Source organism: Ophidiomyces ophidiicola (assembly GCF_022830035.1).
Source record: "Ophidiomyces ophidiicola strain CBS 122913 chromosome Unknown scaffold_8, whole genome shotgun sequence".
NCBI lineage: Eukaryota > Fungi > Ascomycota > Eurotiomycetes > Onygenales > Onygenaceae > Ophidiomyces > Ophidiomyces ophidiicola.
Genome location: NW_026054648.1, coordinates 622,212 through 645,775, shown reverse-complemented (window position 1 = coordinate 645,775; position 23,564 = coordinate 622,212). Strand labels below are relative to the sequence as shown.

At 51.5% G+C, this 23,564-nt stretch overlaps 8 protein-coding genes across 8 annotated transcripts; 5 read left to right on the top strand and 3 right to left on the bottom strand.

The window, feature by feature from the left end:
• Positions 1-1,256: 1,256 nt before the first annotated feature.
• On the top strand, positions 1,257-3,169 carry LOZ57_002905 (uncharacterized protein; the record flags this gene model as incomplete). The annotated part of the gene is made up of 2 exons (XM_049251960.1): positions 1,257-1,262; positions 1,295-3,169. 2 exons carry the CDS (start codon positions 1,257-1,259, stop codon positions 3,167-3,169), a joined length of 1,881 nt encoding a protein of 626 aa, XP_049109278.1.
• A 521-nt stretch (positions 3,170-3,690) lies between these two features.
• Positions 3,691-5,453, top strand: WRS1 (tryptophan--tRNA ligase; the record flags this gene model as incomplete). Its single annotated transcript, XM_049251959.1, has 9 exons — positions 3,691-3,839; positions 3,891-4,150; positions 4,211-4,225; positions 4,280-4,502; positions 4,551-4,589; positions 4,643-4,888; positions 4,941-4,980; positions 5,032-5,128; positions 5,185-5,453. The coding sequence occupies 9 exons, from the start codon at positions 3,691-3,693 to the stop codon at positions 5,451-5,453; spliced, it is 1,338 nt and encodes a 445-aa protein (XP_049109277.1).
• Positions 5,454-5,828: 375 nt separating this feature from the next.
• On the top strand, positions 5,829-6,738 carry LOZ57_002903 (uncharacterized protein; the record flags this gene model as incomplete). Its single annotated transcript, XM_049251958.1, has 2 exons — positions 5,829-5,964; positions 6,077-6,738. 2 exons carry the CDS (start codon positions 5,829-5,831, stop codon positions 6,736-6,738), a joined length of 798 nt encoding a protein of 265 aa, XP_049109276.1.
• Positions 6,739-7,158: 420 nt separating this feature from the next.
• LOZ57_002902 (uncharacterized protein) lies at positions 7,159-9,067 on the bottom strand (the record flags this gene model as incomplete). Its single annotated transcript, XM_049251957.1, has 3 exons — positions 7,159-8,075; positions 8,125-8,227; positions 8,282-9,067. The coding sequence occupies 3 exons, from the start codon at positions 9,065-9,067 to the stop codon at positions 7,159-7,161; spliced, it is 1,806 nt and encodes a 601-aa protein (XP_049109275.1).
• A 1,269-nt stretch (positions 9,068-10,336) lies between these two features.
• LOZ57_002901 (uncharacterized protein) lies at positions 10,337-10,864 on the bottom strand (the record flags this gene model as incomplete). Its single annotated transcript, XM_049251956.1, has 2 exons — positions 10,337-10,450; positions 10,541-10,864. The coding sequence occupies 2 exons, from the start codon at positions 10,862-10,864 to the stop codon at positions 10,337-10,339; spliced, it is 438 nt and encodes a 145-aa protein (XP_049109274.1).
• A 4,497-nt stretch (positions 10,865-15,361) lies between these two features.
• On the top strand, positions 15,362-17,822 carry IME2 (Serine/threonine protein kinase; the record flags this gene model as incomplete). Its single annotated transcript, XM_049251955.1, has 3 exons — positions 15,362-15,520; positions 15,599-16,333; positions 16,398-17,822. 3 exons carry the CDS (start codon positions 15,362-15,364, stop codon positions 17,820-17,822), a joined length of 2,319 nt encoding a protein of 772 aa, XP_049109273.1.
• Positions 17,823-20,437: 2,615 nt separating this feature from the next.
• On the top strand, positions 20,438-21,685 carry RRP42 (Exosome complex component rrp42; the record flags this gene model as incomplete). Its single annotated transcript, XM_049251954.1, has 1 exon — positions 20,438-21,685. The coding sequence occupies one exon, from the start codon at positions 20,438-20,440 to the stop codon at positions 21,683-21,685; it is 1,248 nt and encodes a 415-aa protein (XP_049109272.1).
• A 342-nt stretch (positions 21,686-22,027) lies between these two features.
• LOZ57_002898 (uncharacterized protein) lies at positions 22,028-22,834 on the bottom strand (the record flags this gene model as incomplete). The annotated part of the gene is made up of 2 exons (XM_049251953.1): positions 22,028-22,408; positions 22,466-22,834. 2 exons carry the CDS (start codon positions 22,832-22,834, stop codon positions 22,028-22,030), a joined length of 750 nt encoding a protein of 249 aa, XP_049109271.1.
• Positions 22,835-23,564: the final 730 nt, after the last annotated feature.

Below are 23,564 nucleotides of genomic sequence, written 5' to 3'. Positions count from 1 at the left end.
TCTCCCCGACATAATACTCTTAGGGTGCTGAGACTGATGACTCTGCTCTATTCCCCAGATGTTAACTAACTAGGTGATTCGGGTTGCATATTTACTTTTCTTGCTTCTTAATCTTTTTTTCTCTCCTTTCACCTCTACTCTTATTACCACTGGCATTGTTTGTGAGCGCTGTTATGAAGTATGGATAATCGCGGACGATGAGAACGGGCGCAAGGCGCATATGGACCCCCTTATGGGCGTTTGTGAATCACGACGACGGCGTCTTTTGGCTCTGTGGCGTCTTCGGCTGTAGGTAGTTATCCGTATCCAATGGGCCATCAGCCATGCGTGCTCCCACTTGCTTCTGGCACTCTTATCTTCACCGGCTTTTCCTTCACTCGCCACGCGTGTGACCCTCGTGTACTGTATGCCTAGCGTGTGTGCCTTTGTCATGCATGTCGCCGCCTCACTGGATAGAGCAATGGCTTCAAACTAGCGGAAAAGCCCTGGCGTGCCGGACGGAAGTCGGATCCAGCGCGCCTGATCAAGCCCACCACGGCTTTCCAGAACAACGCCTGCCGTCGATGGCGTGGAAATTCACGAACATTAGCACAGAATCTACTCCCGAATGAAGCCACTCCCAGCTGCAGCGATTCCGGGGACTCTCACCGGCCGGGGACGCGCCCCTGTTCGGCAAGCCAGCAATGGCGCGTCTCCATTCGCTCCCTCGATCGACACAAAAATGCGACGCACGCCCGCCGTGCATCCCAACATGTTTCGAGCAGCCGTGATTGGGTCGTCGGGCAGCCGGTGGCAGGTCGGCGAGAGACATGATGTGCTCTGCTTGCTCGTGGCTGCTTTTGCGAATGCCCGTCAATCAGATTGTTCAAAGAAACGGAGGAGCTGCCGGCGCGCGCGCGCGCGGAGAGGGCCACAGCGATCGGAGACGTCTGATCAATCCTTCCCTCCATACAGTAGTTAACTCGTTAGTCACCGAGCCTGCGCTCCCACGACGTGGCTGCTGCGGCGTCTGGTTCCTTTCTTCTATTGACAGAGGACGCTATCGGTTTATTGAGCACTGTTTGCAGTTAGGATGGCTTGGAGACGCAGTTGAGCGTGTCGCTGGCAGCTTTATATGCTTTGCGCTGCCCCTCACGGATCTGCGTTGATTTTTTTTTCCAGCCCTGCGAATAGCAAGGAAGAACCTGCGGCCAAAAGTAATTGATATCCGCTTTTGGCATTCTGTGTGTTGAGCATTGCGAGAGGGGGGATATAAAATGAAGGTAAGCCGCTGGGTCCCCTGATACGTGCATAGGAAGTTAACAGTGCTATCTGGCTCAAGACACCATGGATCTACGCTGTCAGCGTGGTCTTCGCTATTCTCTTCACCTTATGTCTTTCTGTTGAAGCAACACTCGCGTCTGGTGAGCAAACCGTGATCCAGTCGCCCATCCACCAGGGCGTCACTCTTTCATACAAAAGACTGCCTGCTGGGATTTGTTCGACTGGATCTCCCACTCAACATCAATACTCCGGCTATGTCTCTCTCCCGCCTTTCACACTGCATCCAGTGCAGCAGAACAATACTATCAACACATTCTTCTGGTTCGTCGAAGCTAGAGACAACGTCAGGTCTGCACCCCTAACCGTATATCTAAATGGAGGGCCGGGAATTAGTAGTATGCAAGGGTTATTCCAGGAAACTGGCCCTTGTGAAGTTATAGACCGGCCTGGGAGCAGGCTTCGCACCGTCCACCGGGAATGGGGCTGGGATCGAAGCTCCAGCATGCTCTATATCGACCAGCCGGTGCAATCTGGCTTCTCATATGATGCTTCTCGTGAAGGATCGTTGGATTTCTTAACTTCAACATATACCTACCCGCCCACAGCCCCTCCTACGGGCCAGTCTCCTGAAACCTTCCGCAAAGGAGTCTTCAGCTCAAATGATGGGGCTACCACCGTGAATACATCTGCGACCGCAGCGAAAGCCATTTGGCACATGCTCCAGGTGTTTTTGACTACGTTTCCAAGCCTGAAATTTAATTCTGAATCCGCAGATATCAATCTATTTACAGAAAGCTACGGGGGAAAATATGGACCTGCGATTGTGTCTCATTTCCAAAAGCAGAATGAGAGACGACGGAAAGGCGAGATCCCTAGGTGGAAGTCGGTGGAGATCAAAACCAAAACTTTGGGGATAATGCAAGGGTGCATCGACGACTTAGTTCAGAACCCATACTACCCAATCTTTGCATATAATAATACATATGGACTACGAGCCCTGTCATCTAACGATGTGACAGCATTCCACAAAAAGTTTTATCAGCCCGGTGGCTGTAAGGACCAGGTGGAAGCTTGCAGAGCATCCGTTCGATCCCTTGACCCTGATAACTTGGGCAATGTGGACAGGGTCAACGCAGCTTGTTTCCAAGCGACAGTTACATGCAATACCGATGTGGTTCAAATATACCCCAAAATAGGACGAAGCTCCTTCGATATAGCTCAAAGCGTATTCAATCCGCTTCCTCCTTCAACATATATCGAGTATCTTAATACCCCGGAGGTTCAGCAGGCAGTTGGCTCGCCGTTAAATTTTACAGAGTCTAGCAACACAGTGTTAAACGCTTTCATTCAGGCCGGTGATCATGTTCGAGGTGACTATCTTTCCGACCTTGCCTTGCTGCTTGATAAGGGCGTACGTATTGCGCTCATATACGGCGACCAGGACTTCATCTGCAATTGGTTCGGAGGCCAGGCAGCATCTTTTGCCATTGCCGCAAGGTCGAAGTCTCCCTTGTCCTACCTCTCTAACTTCAACGCCGCGGGTTATGCTCCCATAGCCGTGAACAATAACTATACGGGTGGTGTTGTTCGACAGTTTGGGAATCTACTCTTCGCGCGTATCTACGACGCAGGTCACTTTATTCCGTACTATCAGCCGGAGACTATGTTCAAATTGTTTGATCGCATCATACAGGGGAAGAATCCGTCGACAGGAAGTGTGATTCCTAACCCTTCCCGGTTCCGAACCCAGGGCGATGCAAATTCCACCACAACCAATTCTCTTCCCCCACAGGCGAAACCGACTTGCTATTTACGCAAAGCGCCGGATACTTGCAGCTCGGAGCAAATTGACAAGATGAAGGTAGGGCAGGGGAAGATAATTAACGGAATATGGTATGAAAAATAAGCGGACATGCGCCAAAGCTACATGCAACGTCATGGCATACATATTACTGGCATTTGGTTGGCGTGTGAGTCCATCTATACTTCTTCGAGATCATTTGACAATGCTTTAAATATATTAGACTTGTAGAGTGCTCGAGACGATGCCTGTTGATCTGATAGTTGATATAGATTCTCGCTTGTAATGTGTAATATCAGAGCTTTAAACTGCGAGGAATCGTAGCTCTTCTACATTCTGAAGCTGACTTATATTTAAAGAAACCGAATAATGACTGGCGCATAATATTATACACTGTTCTAGTACTGAATACCTGATTCGCAAAATATCCCCTGAATCTTGGACGGCCATTGCTTATACGATATAGTTACCCCGTATAGCTGTAGGATTATTGATATTCCGAGTGAGTCAGACCCCTCCGCGCCCTATCAAATGCCCCTCATCAAGATATATCTGGCCGTATCTGCTTGTAATTATTACTGCTTACCGTGCCCTAAGGGTCTGCTAGGCCAATACGTTGCTTTATCATGGCCGATCCTGTGTCCGAGACGACACTCCCTATTCGTGACGCAGAAAAGCACGGCGCTACCGAGCAAGAAATCAACCCGTGGGGCGTACAAGCCGCACACGATGAGCAGGGAAACGTCCTTGCCTTCGACTATGTCGCAATTTCACAGTTCGTCTCAGCCCTGCCGTAGATAGAGAGGCCAATTGTTAATGGGAGTAGGAAATGGGCAACAAAGCTTATAGACAATGAGCTTCTCGAGCGTTTTGAACGACTTACGGGCCATAAGCCGCACCGCTGGTTAAGACGAGGACTGTTTTTCTCACATCGAGACTTCGACAAGATACTTGATAAGTATGAGCATGGCGAGCCATTTTTTATGTATACGGGAAGAGGTCCATCTAGCGATGCGCTGCATCTCGGCCATACAATCCCATTCTCTTTTACAAAGTGGTTGCAGGATGTATTTGATGTTCCATTAGGTATATTATGGCTCTCTTTTGACATAGTGCTTTAATGGATCTCACTAATGTATGCGATAGTTATTATGCTTACGGGTAAGCGCCCCATCTCTCCGAGAGCTACTTTCTAAATTAACAGGGGGAACAAAGATGATGAAAAAGCTCTCTTCAAGGATAACCTGACATTTGAGGAGACATATAAATTCGGATTACAAAATGCAAGGGATATTATTGCTTGTGGCTTTGACCTGAAAAAGACGTTTATTTATAGCGATTTGGATTATATCAAAGGCCACATGTTGATGAACGTGTGGGAGTTTTCGAAGCTTGTTACCTTCAACCAAGTGCGGGGAGCCTTTGGATTCAACGAGAGGTATGAAGCTCCCTTTTTATTTGCCTGTTATCTACTAACTCCCTATAGCACTAACATTGGACGAATTTTGTTTCCGGCTGTGCAGTGGTAAGCCAACATTCTATCAATCGGATAATCCCGCTAGCTAAAACCCTTTCCAGTGTAGCATCCTTCGCCACATCATATCCAGAAATCTGGTCCGACAACCCACCAGCAGATCGGACAAAAGAAATAGCAAAAATCCCGTGTCTTGTTCCTATGGCCATTGATCAAGATCCATATTTCCGACTTGTGCGAGACAATGCCCACCGCATGCGATATCCATCGCCCAAGCCAGCACTAATACATTCCAAATTCCTTACAGCACTCCAAGGTGCTGGTGGTAAAATGAGTGCAAGTGATCCAAAGTACGTCCATTCAATTCGCTATGGCTGAATCAGTCTTGCTTATAGCCTCTAGTTCTGCAATTTTTATGACCGATACGCCAAATCAAATCAAGGCAAGTTTTACCCGTTCGAAGCGTCGCAGGGTCTTCTAATTTAAATTTTAGAACAAAATCAATAGACATGCTTTTAGCGGAGGAAGGGACACTATAGAGGAACATCGACTACTCGGGGGCAACCCAGACGTTGATGTATCTTTCCAATGTAAGTTTTACCGTTGAACGCCAACAGCATAGCTAGCCCCGCTCAATTTGCAATAGATCTCTCCTATTTCGAAGACGATGACGAGAAACTCAAAAATATAGAAGAAAGCTACAGGAAAGGTGAGCTGCTGACAGGAGAACTGAAGAAGCTTGCCATCACATTATTACAAGGATACGTGAAAGATTTCCAAGAACGGAGAAAAGAGGTCACCGACGATATCCTAAAGCAGTTTATGACACCTCGCAAGCTGGAGTGGAGAGGAAATCCAAACCCAGTACCAAGGCCGCCGAAGGCAAAGGAAGTGAAAGGGAAACCCGCTAAATAAGCCTAACACAAAGTATTGAGTAGTTGATAGCAGACAGTACTCTGTAGCGTACTCAATATTATTCTCACAGCCGCAATTACATTACGTCGGCACTGCACCGTGCCTGAGGGGCAGTTGGGGGCTGCGGGTACAATTGCTTACAACTTGTGCAAACAAAGAAGGCTATCTGAGCCCTGAAGTGGCCCCCAAATACGAAGCGGGGGATGCCTAATCGCCCGTGGCTCCAGGCGGGCTGAAGCCGACAGTAGTTAGGCAGCAGCGGAGTGCAAATGGAACAAACATGGTGCCTCACCAAAACATCATCATCACGGCATCTCAAGGCTAGCATAAGAACAACGATGTAGATACATGCGCGCAAGCTACAATGTCGCGTCTATGGCAGCTAAAAGTGCATGCCCCACGGGCGATTACTACCCTTCATACTGCCATAAAGCTGCGCCCACGCATTCCACCTGGGTGAAACTAGGTATTGACGATGTCCGCTGCTTGAAGCAGCCGCGGGAGTTCCAAGGTCCGTATGAGAACTATTCTAAGCCTTTTCTTTTTATGGCGATAACTGGAGATCTTATATATATAAGAAGCGTCTTTGCCATTTACCAGCTAACTGTATCCCGGTTGGGCAGGGCATCGGACTTATTTCTACAACAACCACCCCATTGAATTCATCTGCCTCGCAGGCATAATCGTTTCGCGCGATGAGCAGACCTTGCGCACCATCCTAGTTCTCGACGATAGCACTGGCTACACCATAGAAATCGTCTGCTCCAAAGCGGCTCCCCAGAACCCCTTCATACCTACAACAGCAACAGCAGAGGCACCCACCACCACCACCACCCCCGCTACCCATCTTAGAGCTGCCACCAAGGCCCCTATCGACATCTCCTCCCTCTTCCCCGGCGTCACCTCCAAACTCCAAGGCACCATCACCCGCTTCCGTGGCGCCCTCCAGCTCCATCTCGAGCGCTACACCCTCCTGCGCAACACCAACGAAGAAATGCACTTCTGGGACCAGAAGAATCGGTTTTTTGTGCAAGTGCTGTCTGTACCGTGGATGCTGACGGCTGAGGAGAAGGAGGCGTTGCGCGTGGAGGAAGTGAGGCGGGAAAAGTGGAAGAGGTGCAAGAGAGAGGTGCTGGAGAAACGGGAGCAATTGCGGGCTGAAAAAGAGGAGAGGGATCGGAAGAGGATTGAGAGGAGCTATGAGAAGAGATACGAAAGGGCGAAGTATGCGAAGAGGTGTCTGGAGGAGGCCCGGTCGTTGAGTCGTAGAACGAAGGACCGGTGATTTACCTGTTCCATTACCTCTTGCATGAGATGGAACATCATTTTGATAGAATATAAATGAAATATAAAACGGCAGCATGGTATTGTGGTAGCCAAAACTATTTCCAAGCTTCAAGGCACAAATCAAATCCATCATGAAAAAGTCGCATCTCGTTGTTAAGGCCGTTCATAACCAAAAATTAGAGACAAACATCAATATCATCGTTATTGTCATGAGAACTAAACCAAAAAAAAAAAAAAAAAACAAAAAAAAAATACAAATAACAATTGCCGCATAGGCTTTTTTTCATAACATCGTTCAGCGAACACTATATATCCATCAGGTTCGGGTATCACTGCCTCAACGCCCTGCGTTTTATTGGCTTACTTCACCCACATATCCCTTGTGCCATGTTCTTCCTTTTGCGGACATTCTCTCTCATTAACGAAAGGGCCAGTCAGCCGATTCATCATAAGCTGGGCTACGTCGACCAGCCTTTGCTGCAACGGGGCTTGGTGGTCGGTAATAATCTTCCTCGTCTTCCCAGTTTACGTATGCTTGCTGGTTGCTATGCTTTTCCCTTCCAAATTCAGGGACACGTTCTGGTTTGGTCTCTTTCTCCCGTGGCTGATCGCGATATCGGGGTGTAGTATCCTCGCGGGGCCTAGCTGAGGTGGGTGTCTTCACAAAGGGATACTCAGATCCACTAAAGTCCTTTGAATCATGTTTGGACCTCATGATAGGACTTTGACGGCCGCCACGTGCACCCTCCCGTTGCTTGACCTGCTCAATGGGAGCGTTCGTGTTTAATTTCTGATTTGGGATTTGTACAGAATATGGCTTCCTTTCTCGTTCAATAGGTTGAGCCGGGGCAACATCATCCTCGACTTCGTCTTCTTCTATTTCAAAGGGAGAACTCAACCGTGGATCAGAGCTTGGTAACGGGGCGCCAAGTGGAGGAGAGCCACGACGATGACGAGGAATGTCATATTGTGCATCGTCTCTCATGACATATCTTGAAGGGCTGACACGGCAATGGGTGAGAATGCAATGGTCCATATGTCCTCTTGCATTATGATCGGGGAATTTTGGGAATAAACGTCTAGGAAGATCTTTGGGAAATCGTTCCTTAGGATCATCAGGATTACTTATCGGCATCTCAAGCAAGGTCCTCTGAAGTCGCTCGCATTCTTGGTCTGGATAAGCGACGACCATAAGTCTCATCCAGCGTTCGAATCCGCCAGGTGTGAGGCCCGGAATATCGGGCCTTTCATCGGTGCGGTCTTGAATCAAATGATGTTCGGCTTGAACTTCTCTATAAAGACGAGAGATTGAGGATGTTCTATCGTCAAATACATCTAGGATAAAGTTTAGCTTTGGAAGTATCAGAAGAAACATGATGCATACCATTCCATGCATACGGACCACCTGGTGATTTGGTGTCTTCATAGTATTTCTGCATTTTCTGGGGTGTAACAACTAAGGTGTTGCCAGGAGCATACGATTGAATCTATCGACTGTAAGCTTCCGCACATATGCATATACTTCAGTCAAGGCGAAATACCAAGTGCATGGCAACCCCGCGCACGAGCTGCCCAAATCGCGAAGTGGGCACGCCATCTCTATCAAACAGCTGTCCCCAGGTCTTCTCGACAGGAGTTTCGTCTTGTGTAGAAAGACGCGACGGCTTAGGCCGGTTGGTACCTGGTCTGTCGAAAGGGGACTGAGACTCGTCGTCATCATGTTCCACTGGAGGGGCCTGGGCAAAATTGTGTGGAATCTGGGCGAATTGCACATTTGAGAACTGGGGGGACTGAAACGAGCCTTCCGGTCCTCTAAACGGCGAAGGCGGCGTGTAGACTTGAGTGGTGGACGGGTGAGAGAACTCTGAAACGGACGGAGTGAACGGTGCCAAGCTGGTATTGTGGGCAGGATGGTTTGGGGCAGGGGCGGCAGAATTGCCAGCGAAGTTCAGGCCCTGTAGCTGCTGCACCACGCTGGCGGTAATCTGCGCGATGACTTCGGGGGGCACATCAATCTTCTGCTGGAACGGAGGCGGGTCCCTTTGGGGGGTGTGCTGGTTCTGATAGAACCGCATTGGATCGGTCAACGGGTCGGCGAGATCAGTGGTGGGTGGAGGAGGGATGGGGGCAGGTGGCGGCGGTTGGCATTGTGGACTTGGAGACGGGTGCTGGGGTGGGAAACGGCTGCCATCTGACGTGGCACTGCAGCTGTCGGGGAAGGGAGGCGGCCCAGAGGCGCGAAAGGGCTGTGGGCTGGCATAGGTGTTGGGGGTGGTGAAGCCGCCCTTGTCATAGGGCTGAGAGGAGCGAAAACCCTCGTAAGCCATGGCGACAGGAGGCAGGATGCAGAACTGGCTGGTTGGAACGCCAGCGGTCTAGATGTAAGCCGTGGATGGACGAAGAGGCACGGGCAGCAGATGGATGGCGGTGGTGGACGAGGAGGAGGTGTTGCGGTGAAGCGGAGGTGAGGCCGCGAGGTCAGCGCGGCTCTGAGAGGTGGGGTCAATCAGGCTGGAATCTGCCCAGATCAGGTGCCGCGACCGCCACACTGCGCGACCGAGCTGCTGCGGCGTCGCTACTAGCTGCTAACTTCGGAGTATACGAGCAGCTAAACTACACACAACAACCGCACGCCAGCCACCTTACTCTGTCCCTGGAACCGGTCCGTGGCCTCCACTTGCGGACCAGCCCTGAGCTTGCCAGCCGTGATGGACCCAAAACCTGGCACAAAGATACTCCCGCACCCCCTCGCATGAAACGTCGCAGAACGGGTGTTGCTTCGTAATCTAGAGCTAGTCCTGTATGTGCTTCTACCACAATGACGTTCCCGGGCGGAGAATTGCTCACCGTGACTACATGGAGTCATGTCCGACAGCGATCGAGGCAACGCGGTCTTCGAGTTGCCACTGCTGCATCCTGCTGGCTGTTTACGGCAGCGCGCGAGTGGGCCGCGAAATGAGGGCCGTTGGAAGGCCGACGGGTGAGAGATGATCGGCCTACGAGGCGGGATAATGATGTAATAACTGCCTACAGGAGTCAACAATGGATCTTCGAGGGAGGACGGTCGGCCAATCCAGGGCCGATAACATGTGGTTGAGTGAAAGCCGGCTGATGAGCTCACCAGGGTTCCCAGCAGTGGTGGGAGCAAGCATGCCCTTTCCCCTGGCTATTTACAGAGTGTTGGATTGAGGAAGGCCTTGCGTTAAAGTTACGGCTGACGGGAGGGACATTATTAGGCTTCCAAATTTCCTGGTTGCATCTGCCTTCCCCACAAGTATATTCGGCTACAGTTTGTTCATATAAAATTTCTTCCAGCGCTCTGCCCCCCGGATAGACAAAGAAGTGGCCGATAAATTAGTATCTGCTTGAGACAAGAGTATGTACGATAGGATCGGGCTTGGTGTTTCATGATTATCAAATTCGTTTCTCCTGTATGCACGGAGTACGGCGAATTTTCTCCGAATAATCTTATACCAGCGCTAGTAAGAAAAAAAAACCCATGCCCTTTACCCCCTGTTTGTATGTCGAGTACAAGGAGCGTATCAACTTGTATGTGCTCCGTATGAATCCTCTTAGCAAGTTTTTCCATGCTCGATTCAAATCCAGTTCTCGACATCTTCTTCGGAGTCTTCGGAGTCAGACTCGACCGTCCTACCGGTTGGTTCTGGCAAACACAAACTGGGAGCTAGTTCCTTGGGAAGGCGAAAGCCCTACGGAGTACGCGCTGTTCAGTCCATTTCCGTACTACTTATTACTGCACAAGAAAAATTCAAAAAGGGAGTAGATAGGCTTAAACTCACATTAACTTTAGCAAATTTTGCGTTTTTGTCGGAATACACATCCTGTGCCTGACTGGGGGTGCGAGTACGCGTCGACGGCTCGCCACTATTCTTCCACAAATCCCAACCACTCGGTGCAGCTGTAGCTCCTTCAGAAGGGGTTGAGATGGTGCAGAAATGTGCCTTTCCGTTGGCATCAATTGTTGGAAATGGGAGACCTGGACGCAATCTACTGTCGATAACTGGTCCCTGTTCAAGCCAGACACCACCATCCAACAGGCCTTCATTTTCATCCTGGCCATCATCTCTTCCCTTGCCTTTGGCAGAGGTTTTATAAGATAGCATGGCTGTGCGGTCAGACGTGACTCCATATTTTGATGCAGCGGGAGTATTGTCGTCAGTTCCGACCGTGAGAGCACGGAATGAATTGGCCGCGAGGGCATCGCCCTGGATTCATTTGGGTTAGGTACTCGGTTGTGTGGAGGCGACAACTTGAGAACGATAGATATAGTTACCATATCAGCAAGTGCTTCTATAACGTTGTCATCATCAAGCAATAACTTGGTGTCTTCCATAATCGGTTCAGAATCCAAATGACCCTGGACACAGTTGGTGCACCTCTACCACGCGTCAGAGATGGCCATAGCTCGAACACAAACTGTTGGCCAGTGAGCCTACCGCACTGTCAGGATCACGCCGCTGATTCTTGCTAAAATATTCTAGAGTCTTGGTTTTGTCACAGACATAGCAGGTGAGTTCAACGACCTGTTGGCCGGTGCAGCTGCGGCAGGCGGCGTGTGCAGAAAGAACTCCGGCCCCATGTTTGGCGATCACTTTACGAAACTCCTCCAGCTGACGTTTCGAGAATGCCTGCTGGGGGCGAATCTTCTTGCAGACCTTGCATTTGACTCTGTAAAAGGTTAAGACTGCTGAAAAGAGGGGATAGGGGAACGGGTGCTGTCGGGATGTAACTCACTTATCTGGGAGCTCGACTTTTTTCAGCCTGTACCACAGTTAGTCGATGTTTCGGTTGCTTCCAAGGAAATATCAGTGGCCTACGCTGCCTGGTACGCCTCGAAATCGAAACCCACGCGCGGTGGCATGGTGGCTCAGAGAGTATCAAGAGTGGGATAATGATGAAAGAAAAAAAGAAAGTGAAGAGAAATAGATGCAGATGTGTGTTGAAGCAACAGCCCCGGCATGTTCCTGCTCTATTGAGCAATGCCGCGAAGGCAACGGTGCGGCACATGTTTCAGCAAACATCTGTTGCACGGTTGTATGCAGACGTGTTATCATGTCAGGCAACCTCCCACTGAAGATAGACCAGTGCAGCTCTTGAAATGAAAGGAAGCCGCTTCCTAGGCAAGGCCTCCGGAATTGACCTTGCATCGCAGAGGGGCAGCTGCAGCAGCAACAGCAACAGCAACAACGTACTGGCCCTGCAGAGGTGAAAGGTATTGCTCTTTCTTCAAGCTCACCCCCGGCTACCAGCTTCCGTGTGGACCTGGCTGATATCACCATGACTGGAGCAGATCTATATCAGAAGCCCGGAGAGTGTTCGGTGCATACATTTCCTTCACGGCTCCCCGCATCTCCCGGCCTCCGAACCATACATGAAAGGAGACACTGCACAGGCATCAAAGAAATCAAGCAGTCGCTGGCCCCCCGTTTTACAAAAAGCACGCACCCTAGCGGGCAGTGTTCCTTTTTTTTTCTTTTGACTGTTTAAAGTTTTACCTTCCTAGAATGACCAAAGCTTCTTTTCAGCGTTTTGGGCAGTCCACGAAGTGAGATTGCTGAATGCGGCGCAAACGGGACGCCAAAAGGTGCCTGGAATTGTGATCTATGCTGCGGTTGGTCCGCCAGACGGTTCGTCCCGCCTCCAGATTTCTAAGCGGTTGCCCCAATCCAGTAGGTGACAAAAAGTGGGAAAGTAAATCAACAAGCAAGCAAAACCATTTTTCCGCCCCCAAACAAAGGGACACAGAAGAAGACGAAAGAGGGGGAGAACATGCAGTCTCGATGCAAAGCGGGTGCGGCTCCGTGTTTGCCACATTGCTATTTTTTGCGGCTTGGGTTCACCAGCTGAAGCCACACAACGGTAGTGCTGGCCGGTTTGGAGATTCGACCACGGCCATCAACGGGATCACAGTTCGAGGGACTTCCTGGTTTGGATAGAAACAAGTGACGTGACGAATGAGGTCTGGGGGAACCAACGCAGCCTAGATCAACCAGTAGTGATCTTCTGCGGCGGTTCTCGAACCCGGTTGATCTTGTGCTCCTGTTTCCTTCCCCCCCTCATATCATGTGTCTCACGGACGGAGTTAGTACATAGGGCGGGACGGGGAACGAGCGGTGCACGGTGGTGATGATCCCGCTTGTTCGTGTGGGATATGTTTCTCCGCTCAGCTCCTGATATTAGCGCTGATGTGCGCCCATCGGCGGGCTTTGGGCCGTTGCCGGCAGACTGGGACGATTGCCAGGGCGTTCTATTAGTGCCAATCTACGGTAACTAACTACGGAGTACATGCTCCGTACAATAATAACGACAAGAATCATAACTCCATACTCCGTACTGCGTACGGAGTACAAGCGCAGCGTATATGCCGGTACGAAAGACACGGCCTACAACAACAATAGTAGCGATAGCGGGTGGTCCCAGGAGATTGGAGCGTATTGAATGATGGGTCAGATTTTGATGACCGGCCAGGGGAGTGAGCCCACCGAGGTCGTATCTGGATCAAAAGGCGTATTTACGGGCGTCCCTTCTCAGGGGAGCAGTTGCGTCCCCTGCTGGGTAATCTGGTCGTCCAGGCAAGGAGAATTATTGTGAGACACCTCGGAGACTCCTGGCGGGCGGTTTCAAGTAGTGTGATGCCAGGCGGTGGGCAACGCATGCTGGGCCACGGGCAACGGTTTTCTTTTCTTATATGTGCTTGGTACGGAGCAGTGCTGTAGGGCCCAGGATGCCCGCCCGTTGTTGGGGCGCAGGCGAAGAAACAAAGCGGGCAGCTGTTGTTTCTTTGAGCGGCGCGCGACGTGCGGGCCCCGCCCACCGCGTTCCGCTGGGCTCCGGCGCGCGCGCGCGCGCTGGCGCTCCAGACCGGGCTAGCGCGAACGCCCAATACCAATAATACGGGCCCGCGGGGGCGGCCAGGGCGGCGTGTACGGTCACGCAAGGTTCCGGGGAGGGAAAACCCCCATCCGGGCGACGCCGCGGCAGGTTTAGCCGGGCAGGGTCGGCGGCGGGCCAATCTGGACACGCGGTGACGCGGGCGTTGTTTTGCTGTTGCTGCAGGCATGCCTGATCATGTTGTTGTTGTCGTCGCCCATCACACTCCAGCAACACGGTGGAGACGGTGACCAGGCAGGGGCGGTGGCTGCCCGGCAACGCGCTCGGCGGCGCGGGGCAGCAGACCACCCCCTCGACGGTGCCGGCCCTATCGCAGGCAGGCGGGCAGCAGCAGCAGCAACATCGCGCGCGCGGGGGCCCAGCAAGGCAGCGGGCATCCATACGGTACGGGTACGGTACACGCAGGCCGGCGCCGTCAGGGGCAGCACGCGCGGGCTATTTCTGACGGTAGTGTCGGCGAGGGACCAGCCGAAATTAAAAGGGTATGGTATGGGCGGTGTCCGGTGCGCTAGTACGGTACAGCCGTGTATCGTACCGCCGGGCGACGGCGGTGGAGCCCCCTGCGGCCCCCCTCCCCACTCCGCATGACATAAGCCGTAATGCCCTCGAGGCGGTACGGTATTTACGACGGGCGCAGCGTCAAAGAAACAGGCCGCAGAGGGAGACAGAGGAAGGCAGGCTGGCAGGCTGGCAGTCATCGATGGATGTGCAGCACAGCGCAGCGCAGCGCAGCGCAGCGTAGCCGGCCGGCGCACTATATATGGCGGCACGCTCATCCTCAGAGCCACCACAGGCTCCACGCCGCGGACCGCCGCACGACAAAAAAGCCACGCCCAAACCTTGCGAAATTGAGTCTGCGCTTCCTGGTCCATCACGTTTCCAGGAGCACCCGCCAAGCCGACGCTCAATCTCCTTTCTCTCCTTAGTGGCTCCCACGCTTCGGATCCGCGTTCCCGTTCAACTGGCGCTGCGCTGCTGACTGCGGGCGGTGTTGCTGTGCTGCCCTCCGCGTTGCTGCTCGTCTAAACCACTACTGCTGCTGCTGCTGGCCTGCGCTGCTACTCGTCTCGTCTGGGTTAGCGCTGCCGCTCCTCGTTTCTCCCGCCCGCCTCGCCTTTTTTGTCCCTGCCCACCCACTCCCTCTCGCTCGCTCGTTTCTTCCCATCTCATCCTTCCTCTCGTCCTCCCCCCTTTCCCTCCCTCCGCGCCTCAATCGCTTGACGTCTCTGCTCTCGCTGCTCACCGCATACACTCTTTGCGCAGTCGTGCTCGACGATTGCCTCTCCCCACCCACCTCCCACCCCCCCAGTCGCCCGCTCTCCTAATCTCTCCCTGCCCCGTCCATGCCCAGCCCGCCCGATTCCTTTATCACGCAAAGTGCCACCGTGGGATCGGACTCGCCAGCCGCAGCCTTGTCCCCGAAGATGACAGTATAGCGTGCTTTTTTATCCTCCCTGATATTTGCCAAAATTTCCTCGTCTTTCTGCTCCATAGCGTTCCGGGTCGTGTCGTTGTTCGTTGCATTGCTTGCTTGCTTGCTTGTTGGAGGTATTGCCCTCTTCCACTCCTTTACCAGTCGCTCCCTCTCGCTCGCTCGCGCTTCGCCGCTGTAGCCGTGTACTTACGCTCCCGCGTCCGCTCGTTCAGTGTTTTTCGACCCTCGTTTATCTCTCTCTACATCTGTTATCTGCAGGCAGAAAACATCCAACATGACAATCAGCTACGATCAGTCCTATCGATCCCCTAATATGGCTTCGCTGGAAGACAGATTCGAAGTGATCCGGCAGGTGGGCGACGGCAGCTTTGGCAGCGTCGTCGTGGCTCGAGTGCGCACCGCAGGGGCCACCGTGGCGAGGCGCGGTTCGATGGTGAGTCGAGAGTTTGAAGCAAACTCGCTACCCCTGAAGTCTAGACAACCGCAGAACTGACTTTTGCGGGGTGTGCAGGTTGCGATTAAAACAATGAAAAAGACCTTCGACACCTTCTCTGCCTGTCTTGACCTGCGAGAGGTGATCTTCCTACGGACCCTCCCCCACCATCCGCACCTCGTGCCCGCCCTCGACATCTTCCTCGACCCGCTCAGCAAGAAGCTACACATATGCATGGAGTATATGGATGGAAATCTCTACCAGTTGATGAAAGCGCGGGATCACAAGTACCTGGATGGGAGAAGCGTCAAGAGCATTTTGTTTCAGATTTTGTCGGGTCTCGACCACATCCACGCCCACAACTTCTTCCATCGGGACATCAAGCCAGAGAACATTTTGGTGTCGGGTGCTGCACCGTTCGAGTCCGTTCTGAGTCGCTATGCAACTCCGCCGTCTACCCCACCTACCTACACGGTCAAGATTGCCGACTTTGGCTTGGCGAGGGAAACGCACTCCAAGTCCCCGTACACTACTTATGTGTCTACCCGATGGTATCGTGCACCCGAAGTCTTACTTCGTGCAGGAGAATACTCCGCTCCTGTGGATATGTGGGCGATCGGCGCGATGGCCGTTGAAATCGCGACGTTGAAACCGCTATTCCCCGGTGCCAACGAAGTGGATCAGGTCTGGCGTGTATGTGAGATTATGGGCAGCCCAGGAAACTGGTACAGCAAATCTGGCGCCAGGGTTGGTGGTGGAGAGTGGAAGGAAGGCATTCGTTTGGCCCAGAAATTGGGATTTTCGTTCCCAAAGGTAAGTTGTCGCGTTCTGTCGAGCTTGTTGTGAACGAAAACGCGTCTAACATTGGCGTGTTTAGATGGCTCCCCACTCCTTGGAGAGCATTTTACAACCACCAGAGTGGCCGGCTGCCCTCAGCCAGTTTGTCACCTGGTGTTTAATGTGGGATCCAAAATGCAGGCCAACTTCAACTCAGGCCTTGAACCATGAATATTTTGCCGACGCTGTTGATCCCTTGCGTCCAAGATCTTCTACTGCTCGATTACTGGGCCGTAAGCAATCAGACAAGAGCTTCAAGACTCAAAGCAATGGCGATTCTCCCGGATTATCGTCTAAGGCGTCTTGGTTCCGTCGCTCGCTGATTGGCAGATCTGACAGCCCTGCTCCTCTCTTAGAAATGGACTCCAGCAAACAATCCTCCATCAACGCGGCTGATTCTCCATCAACCAAGACTAAAGCCGCGTTGAATAAACGCGCCACCTGGACAAATGGAGCTCCTATGCCCATTCTGCCTTCAATCAGACCTGTTTCTCCCTTGTCAAACGCTGTCCATGCCCAAGCAAACTCCTCAATTGCTAATGGTTCGCCTTCAAAAGAAGGCAAGGCGAAAAAGATTGGTCGTCAGTTGTCTGTCAATTCGAATGGAAATCACTACGCAGATATCCATCGGCACGACAGCGAGAAGTCTCTCAATGGAGGATCCACTTTAACGTCCCCGAGTGCCATGAAGGAGAGCTTTTTCTCCCACCTCAGAAAACGGGCACGCAGACTATCGGGTCGAAACCAAGTACCCATCCCTGGTGATGACGTGGAAGCCAACGCAGGTTGCGTTCCTTGGTCTAACCGTTCATCCATGGTTCTTGATTCCACTAACGTCTCCGAATCGAAATCCAATGGGTTCCTGGATCTGGACAGAGCACTGCAGAACGTGCGGTACAGCCTGGACAATTCATCTCCTCCAAATGTCCCTGTTCATGCCGCTGGAACAACGAGCAATACACCAAAACGCCAATCAGTACCACATGCCCAGGCTCTTCGTGTTTCAGAACATGGCTCTATCGCTAGTGGTGTCTCGACTCTCTCTAATCGTACTCGTCGAGCCTTGCAAAATTCTACTCGGTCTGTCCCACGTTACGAGACTCCGGAAGAAGAGGACGAACTGCTCCAAGAGGTTCTACACTCGACAAACAGTGCTGCACAGCGCCTGGGACGTGGCTCGATCACAATGGATGAGGTAGCTCGGGACAATGTGTTCAACGACCTCACTAACCAGCCAAAACTTGGCGTTGAAAATCACCGCCGCAACCCATACCCAACACCGTCCCCAACCGCAAAGCGAGATGTGCCGGCATTTATTTCCGACATCACCCCTCTCAAGCCGTTGGGGATGAATAAACCTAGTATGGAGAGTCAGAGACAGTGGCCCACACCGCCATACGATGAGGCTGAGTGGGCAAAGGCCACTGCTGCTGACCTCTTTGCTACTAGCAACTTGTACAGATAAATTCAATTGCTCCCTTGTCGATATGGAGACCATCTTTCCTAGCCGACCACCATGGCAGATTCTTCTTCTCAACTTCCCCTCTGCGACATTGAGTTCTGTTCCGACCACCTTTCTCACCTTTCTCCTTGTCTCGAACAAACACCTGCAACAACATCGTTGGGCGTCCGGGGAAAAATTCGCGCTTTCATAGACTGGTCCTTCTCTCTCCCTGTTTGGGTGGTAAAGCTTTGTCATATTTGGGCTTGCACGTCTTCCATTTGTTCTGCATTTGACTGTTTTCCACGGTGGTCTCTCATATATTTGGTCCATTTATTTTCCAATCCCCCAAAGCATAATATCCTATTTACTTCTTCATTTCTATACCCCCCATGGCCGCGCTCCCACTGACTTAGACTTCCGCGGGCCTATTTTATATTACATATTTATCTTCTAATCATCTATTTGTACTTTTTACACCCGAACATACCCTCCCCATTTTATTTCTATTTTATTCCAGAGATAGCCCAAGACACTCTCAGGTCCTCCCCATTCCGCGCGAGCCGCGAGAACATTCTTTTCGCTCTTGTTTTTTTTGCTTTATCGCTACCAGACTGTCGTTTTGAGCCAAGCCGCCACAATTTTCCTATCTATCTGATTATCTGTTCATCCCACCTGCTTTCTGTGTACATTCCTTAAAACTCGTTAGCTTTTCCGTACATTCTTTTTTCCCTTTTAGCCCCATATTATCGCCCTGCATCCGCTCGCTTTGGTGTTTTTTCTTTTTCGTTTTCCGATCTCGGTCATTCTGGGCGCAGTAAATATAGAAGGAGGGTTGGTGCGGCGATTGGGGCTGATCATTCGTTCTCTCCTTTTTTTTTTCTTTTCCCCTGTGCTCTCTCAAGTCATTCGTTCAAGAAACAAAAAACCCCTTTTAGGCTCGGCGGAAGACCCTGTGCCGTTTCGAATAGTTAACCCTGTTTACATATATCTCTGGCAACAATAATCTATTGTGTTATTTTCACTGTATTTTATTTTCTTTCTTTATTGCTGTGAGACCATCAGCTAAAAGGTGACCTGGATGGCGTGAGACAACAGGGGAATGTGTCCTGTGCACATTGGGCAGTTATACGGAGTATATCTTCCTTGATCATATGTTGTCATTTGTCTCTCTCCATGTACTTTTACACATACATACAAACTATCCACTTACATATCAACATAGAGTTTTCTGGGAGTTACTCCTACGTATATGAACCGGACAATCAAAACGGGGGCCACTGTGTTTCGTATACAGTCTTAAAGGTTCAGGTATGGGCAAGGAATAGATAGAATGAATCAGAAGATTAATCAAAAGATTCCAAATAATAATAGCTCTGCCCATCAACGAGCAAAAAAAGTGTGTTGGAATAACCCACCACCCCGCCACAGCGCTGGGGGCCCTTTTTCAAGCGGACAAACCACATACTGTTATTACGTACTGATATCAGTGGAGCCGCGCGGTGGAGCGCGATTTGAACACCGGCTTGTGATTTCGGGAGCTGAAAACTGAGTATTCTGGATCTACTAGACTACGAACAATGGCACCCCTGGTAGGAGATGCTCTAGTTTATCAGACCAGTCAAGTTCCACCCGCCGAACAGGAGACGGTTATGCGTGCGCACCTCCGTCATGCATTCAACGCTTAAAATGCAGGCTGCGAGCCAAGCCATGGGTTATTGGCTAGAGGGGGGGGCCTTCGTACTGTGGTATTCGTTCTGATAAAGCCAGAGCCACAGTCGCTTCTTCTGTCTATATTTTCTTTCCGTTAGCCTTTCCAAGCTATCATGTCAACACGACGGGAGAGTTGGGGTCGTTTCTGGGAGGCCCAGCGCGCGCCTTTCCGTTTGTTTGGAACCGGTGGGGAGCAAGGAGGTTCGATTTTGAAGAGATCTCTGTTCTTGACATACTCATTCTGGCATGTTGATCAACATATCACTTCTTGGGGGGCTACACGGCGATCAGCAAGCAGCAGGCTATGTACAAAAAGGCCAGGTGTGCGGAGTGCTCAAGCTCCAACCCCCCATCATATCCCAGGCGCCAGCATGATCGTAGTCAATAGTGTGTTGGGGTGGCAAGCAAGCGGCCCTGTTGTCTATCTGGGAGGATATGCCTCCCATCGGGCTGATACTGTATGCCGCGGTTCTGTATGTATGGCGGCTTTTAGGCCATGCAATGGCTTTTGATAAACGGCATAGCGGTATTCATTTCGGTATTGAGATACCTACTCCTAAGCTTTGGAGCCGTAGCCTAGGAGGGCAGTTTTTGCCGTGACGGTTGCGCATTGCTCAAGGGTCGAGTCGAGGCCTGGAAGGTTGAGTGAGAGTGTTTGCGTGGGCATCAAACCAAAAGCTTGATCGCGATCCCAAGAATTGTCGCAACAACGCCTCCAGCTCACAACAGCTATATCAAAGCTGACTACAGCGGCTGCAAGCTCCAAAATCATACCCCAGGAGCAGAACACTGCTATTCAACAAATTTAACGACTCTACAGCCCCCAGCGCAACACAATCCTCCCTCATTGTTTGATGGCTGCAAAATCTCGATAACATTCTGTCGCAAGCGTGTCTGCATTGACACGCCTTGAGCATATACATACAATGGCTCCTGCCCTCGCATCCAGCACCTCTCAGATCTCACACTTCTCCCCCGCCGAACTCTCCTACCTGCACACCTCGCTCTCCTACCCGCACAACCCCATCCGGCCCGACGGCCGTTCTGCCACGCAATTCCGACCCCTCGCCGCTGAAAGCGATATCTTGCCCAACACCAATGGCAGTGCGCGCATCGGCTTCGCCGACGGCACGCAGGCGATTGTGGGCGTGAAGGCGGAGGTCGAGAGGACGGTGAAGATGGGAGTCCTGGGCGCGTCGCAGGAGGCGGATGCTGGTGAAGGGCTGGATGAGGATGATTTGGGCGAGGAGGATGCGGAGAAAGGGGGTAGGAAGAAGAAGTGGGGTGCGGGCCAGAGCTCGTGGGTGGAAATGTCGATTGAGATTCCCGGGTTGCGGGATGATGATGCGCTGCCGGTGTTTCTGGCGGAGATGATGCGCGAGGCGCTGGTGGGCTCGGGATCGAGCGGTGGGTGGAATGATACTGGGATGGAAGGAGGGTTGAAGGGGAGGTTGGTGATAAATCAGGGCTGGCATTGGAGAATATACATCGATGTGAGTGTCCTGGAAGACCGTCCTGGCTTTGTTTTTGCTGATGATATCCAGATTTTACTACTCTCTCCACCACTGTCATACCCTCTCCCGCTCCTGTCACTAACAACGCACCTGGCGCTGCTCTCTACAAAACTACCTAAACTCATATCCAAAGACGAAGAAGATCCCATGTTCGATGACGACTGGGCTGCCGCGGAGTACCTTTATCCTCGTGTAGCACCGTCTCCCAAATCTATAGTCCCGCAACGACAGCCCTTCCGCCCGCCCGTTACCTTGCTCGTAATTTCCGTCGGCGAAAACATCATCTTTGACCCAAGTGGAGAGGAAATTGCTGTGGCTGACGCAGTATTCTGTGTTTCTATCGGCCGTGATGAAGAGACCTCAAATGACACACAAGATATGGACTCAAGCAACCTGAGACTATTGGCAATCCGCACTATTGACCCCCCCTCTCGATTGACGAACTCCGGGCTCTCGAATTCCGAGAATGCGCTTAGTATTGGCTTAGGGGAGGAAGTTAGTGGACAACTCGCTTCAGGAGATTCCACACAAGGAGTATGGAAACCGAGATTAGGAGGAGTGAAGAGAAGCGTTATATCTAGAATTGTGAAGCTGGTGTTACAGAAAGGTGGTGTGGGCGATGAGGTCATGCAGGGCCTCGAGGGTGTGGATGTAGGATAGAAGACGATAAAAGTTCCTTTGAGCGTTGGTCGCAATGTTTTAAGCAAGCATGAGCTCCGAATCCACCCAATCCTTCTTATACTTCTTGCGCTGGTACGAAAGAAACCTGGCTTCATATTGCATGGGTTGTAGTGGGATGGAAAAAATATCCATCATTCTTTTGAGAGAGGATATCGGTAGATTTAGATATCGGGCTTTGATAGTATGGGATCCGGCCTAGCCAGTACCCAGGTTGCTTTTTCATAAGCCATATAGTCCCAAAACTGTCCGTACGCCATGTATGAAACCCACGCCAATAAATGCCCTAGTATACAGTTGAAATAAACGCTTTTTTTATCCAGATTACCAAATACCCAACCACTTCTTCACGGGCTTCTTTTCCCCATCCCAGCTCATATACATATCCTGCTTTTCGTCTCCAACATCGTTGCCCCCCTGTTTCGCTTCCACGGTACCCTCACCGGACACCGGTTCCCCTTCCTCCATGCCGTGCGCTATCCTAAACTCCCTGCGTTTCTGCACGTCGTCCACATTGCGCTTCCGCTTCTCGACGGTCTGTAGAGTGATGTGGTCGGAATGCATTTTCAAGACAGTAAGAAATTGGCCAATGGTATCGATGGGATGAAAGAGGAGTTGCGACCAGGGTGGGAGGAGGTGGGCGAACGGAGACGTAGCCTTGAAGTTGGAGCTAAAGGTGAATGTAGCGAGGGAGACGAGCACACCCTAGACTTCGATGTGAGTAGGGCTGCGGTAATTCTGCTTGGATGTAAGATAACCCACTAGCGATATCCAAACATGTATGCCTCTGTTTGTTAGGAACTTATGCATGACTGTTCCTTCAGGCGGAAACATGTTTGGGTATTTCTTCGTTTTTTGCTCTTCCAGCTCCTTGGCCGATAACGGCGGGCCGGGGTAGTTTCTCGGCTGGGCATTGGGGGAGAGTACTCGTCTGGCTGGATGCGAGGGAGGTCGAAATTTGTCTGGCTTTTCAAGTACACGCGGTTTGTTGGAAGATGTCGAGGCGGGACGGCGGGTGATGAGTTGGTTTCCAGGGATGCGGCGGAGTACTGGGGATGGCAGCGATGGCCGTCCAGGCTTAGGAATTGCTCGAGAAACAAGAAAGAAGGGTATAGATGTAGTGGAAGCCATGATGAGGCCTCCTTAGGGTCGCAGTTACAACACAGTTTGATTGTCCGTTCGTTCAGTGCTTGTTTGATTCTTTTGCGCCGAAAATGGCCAGCCAATCACAGGCGATCTCTCTCCATCTTCGGATCATTATATATCCGGATTCCTCATCATCTTACATAATCTGCCGAATTATCGTCTGTATGCACTGTTTGCATCGCCCGCAAACACAGGCTTGCGCACGCAAATGTCACCGTTTCTCTTCCACGAGCTCAGCAAGTCGGCATTGACAGACAGCCTTCTGTGCCGCGCAACCCTGGCCTCTGTTCCTTCACGACCACCTTGCGCTCGCTCCCATCGTCTTGATTTCAAACTCGGTCACGGCTCGTATCGCCAAGCCCCCGGCAGCTGCAGGGCGGATCCCGATTCCGCCCGAGTCATGCCAAACACGCGCGCTGTGAGTGGCTGCGCACGCCCCCCAGCCAATCGGGCCGCGGCTAATTGACTTACATAACCGCGTAACAAAACGCGCGCATACAGCCTCACCTGCCGTCATTGCTGGGTTTAGCGTCATTTTCGGCGTTTTGTCGAAACAGGAAAAAAAGTTTTCGTTTTGTATCTTCTTCGACGACTTTGCTTCTCCATCTTTCATCTTCCTCCTCAGGATACTCCAAAAGCCATTCTTCTCCTTGTATTTTGTATATTGAGCTTCTGTTCTTTCTAGATTAATTCCCTGTTAATCCTACAAAATGGG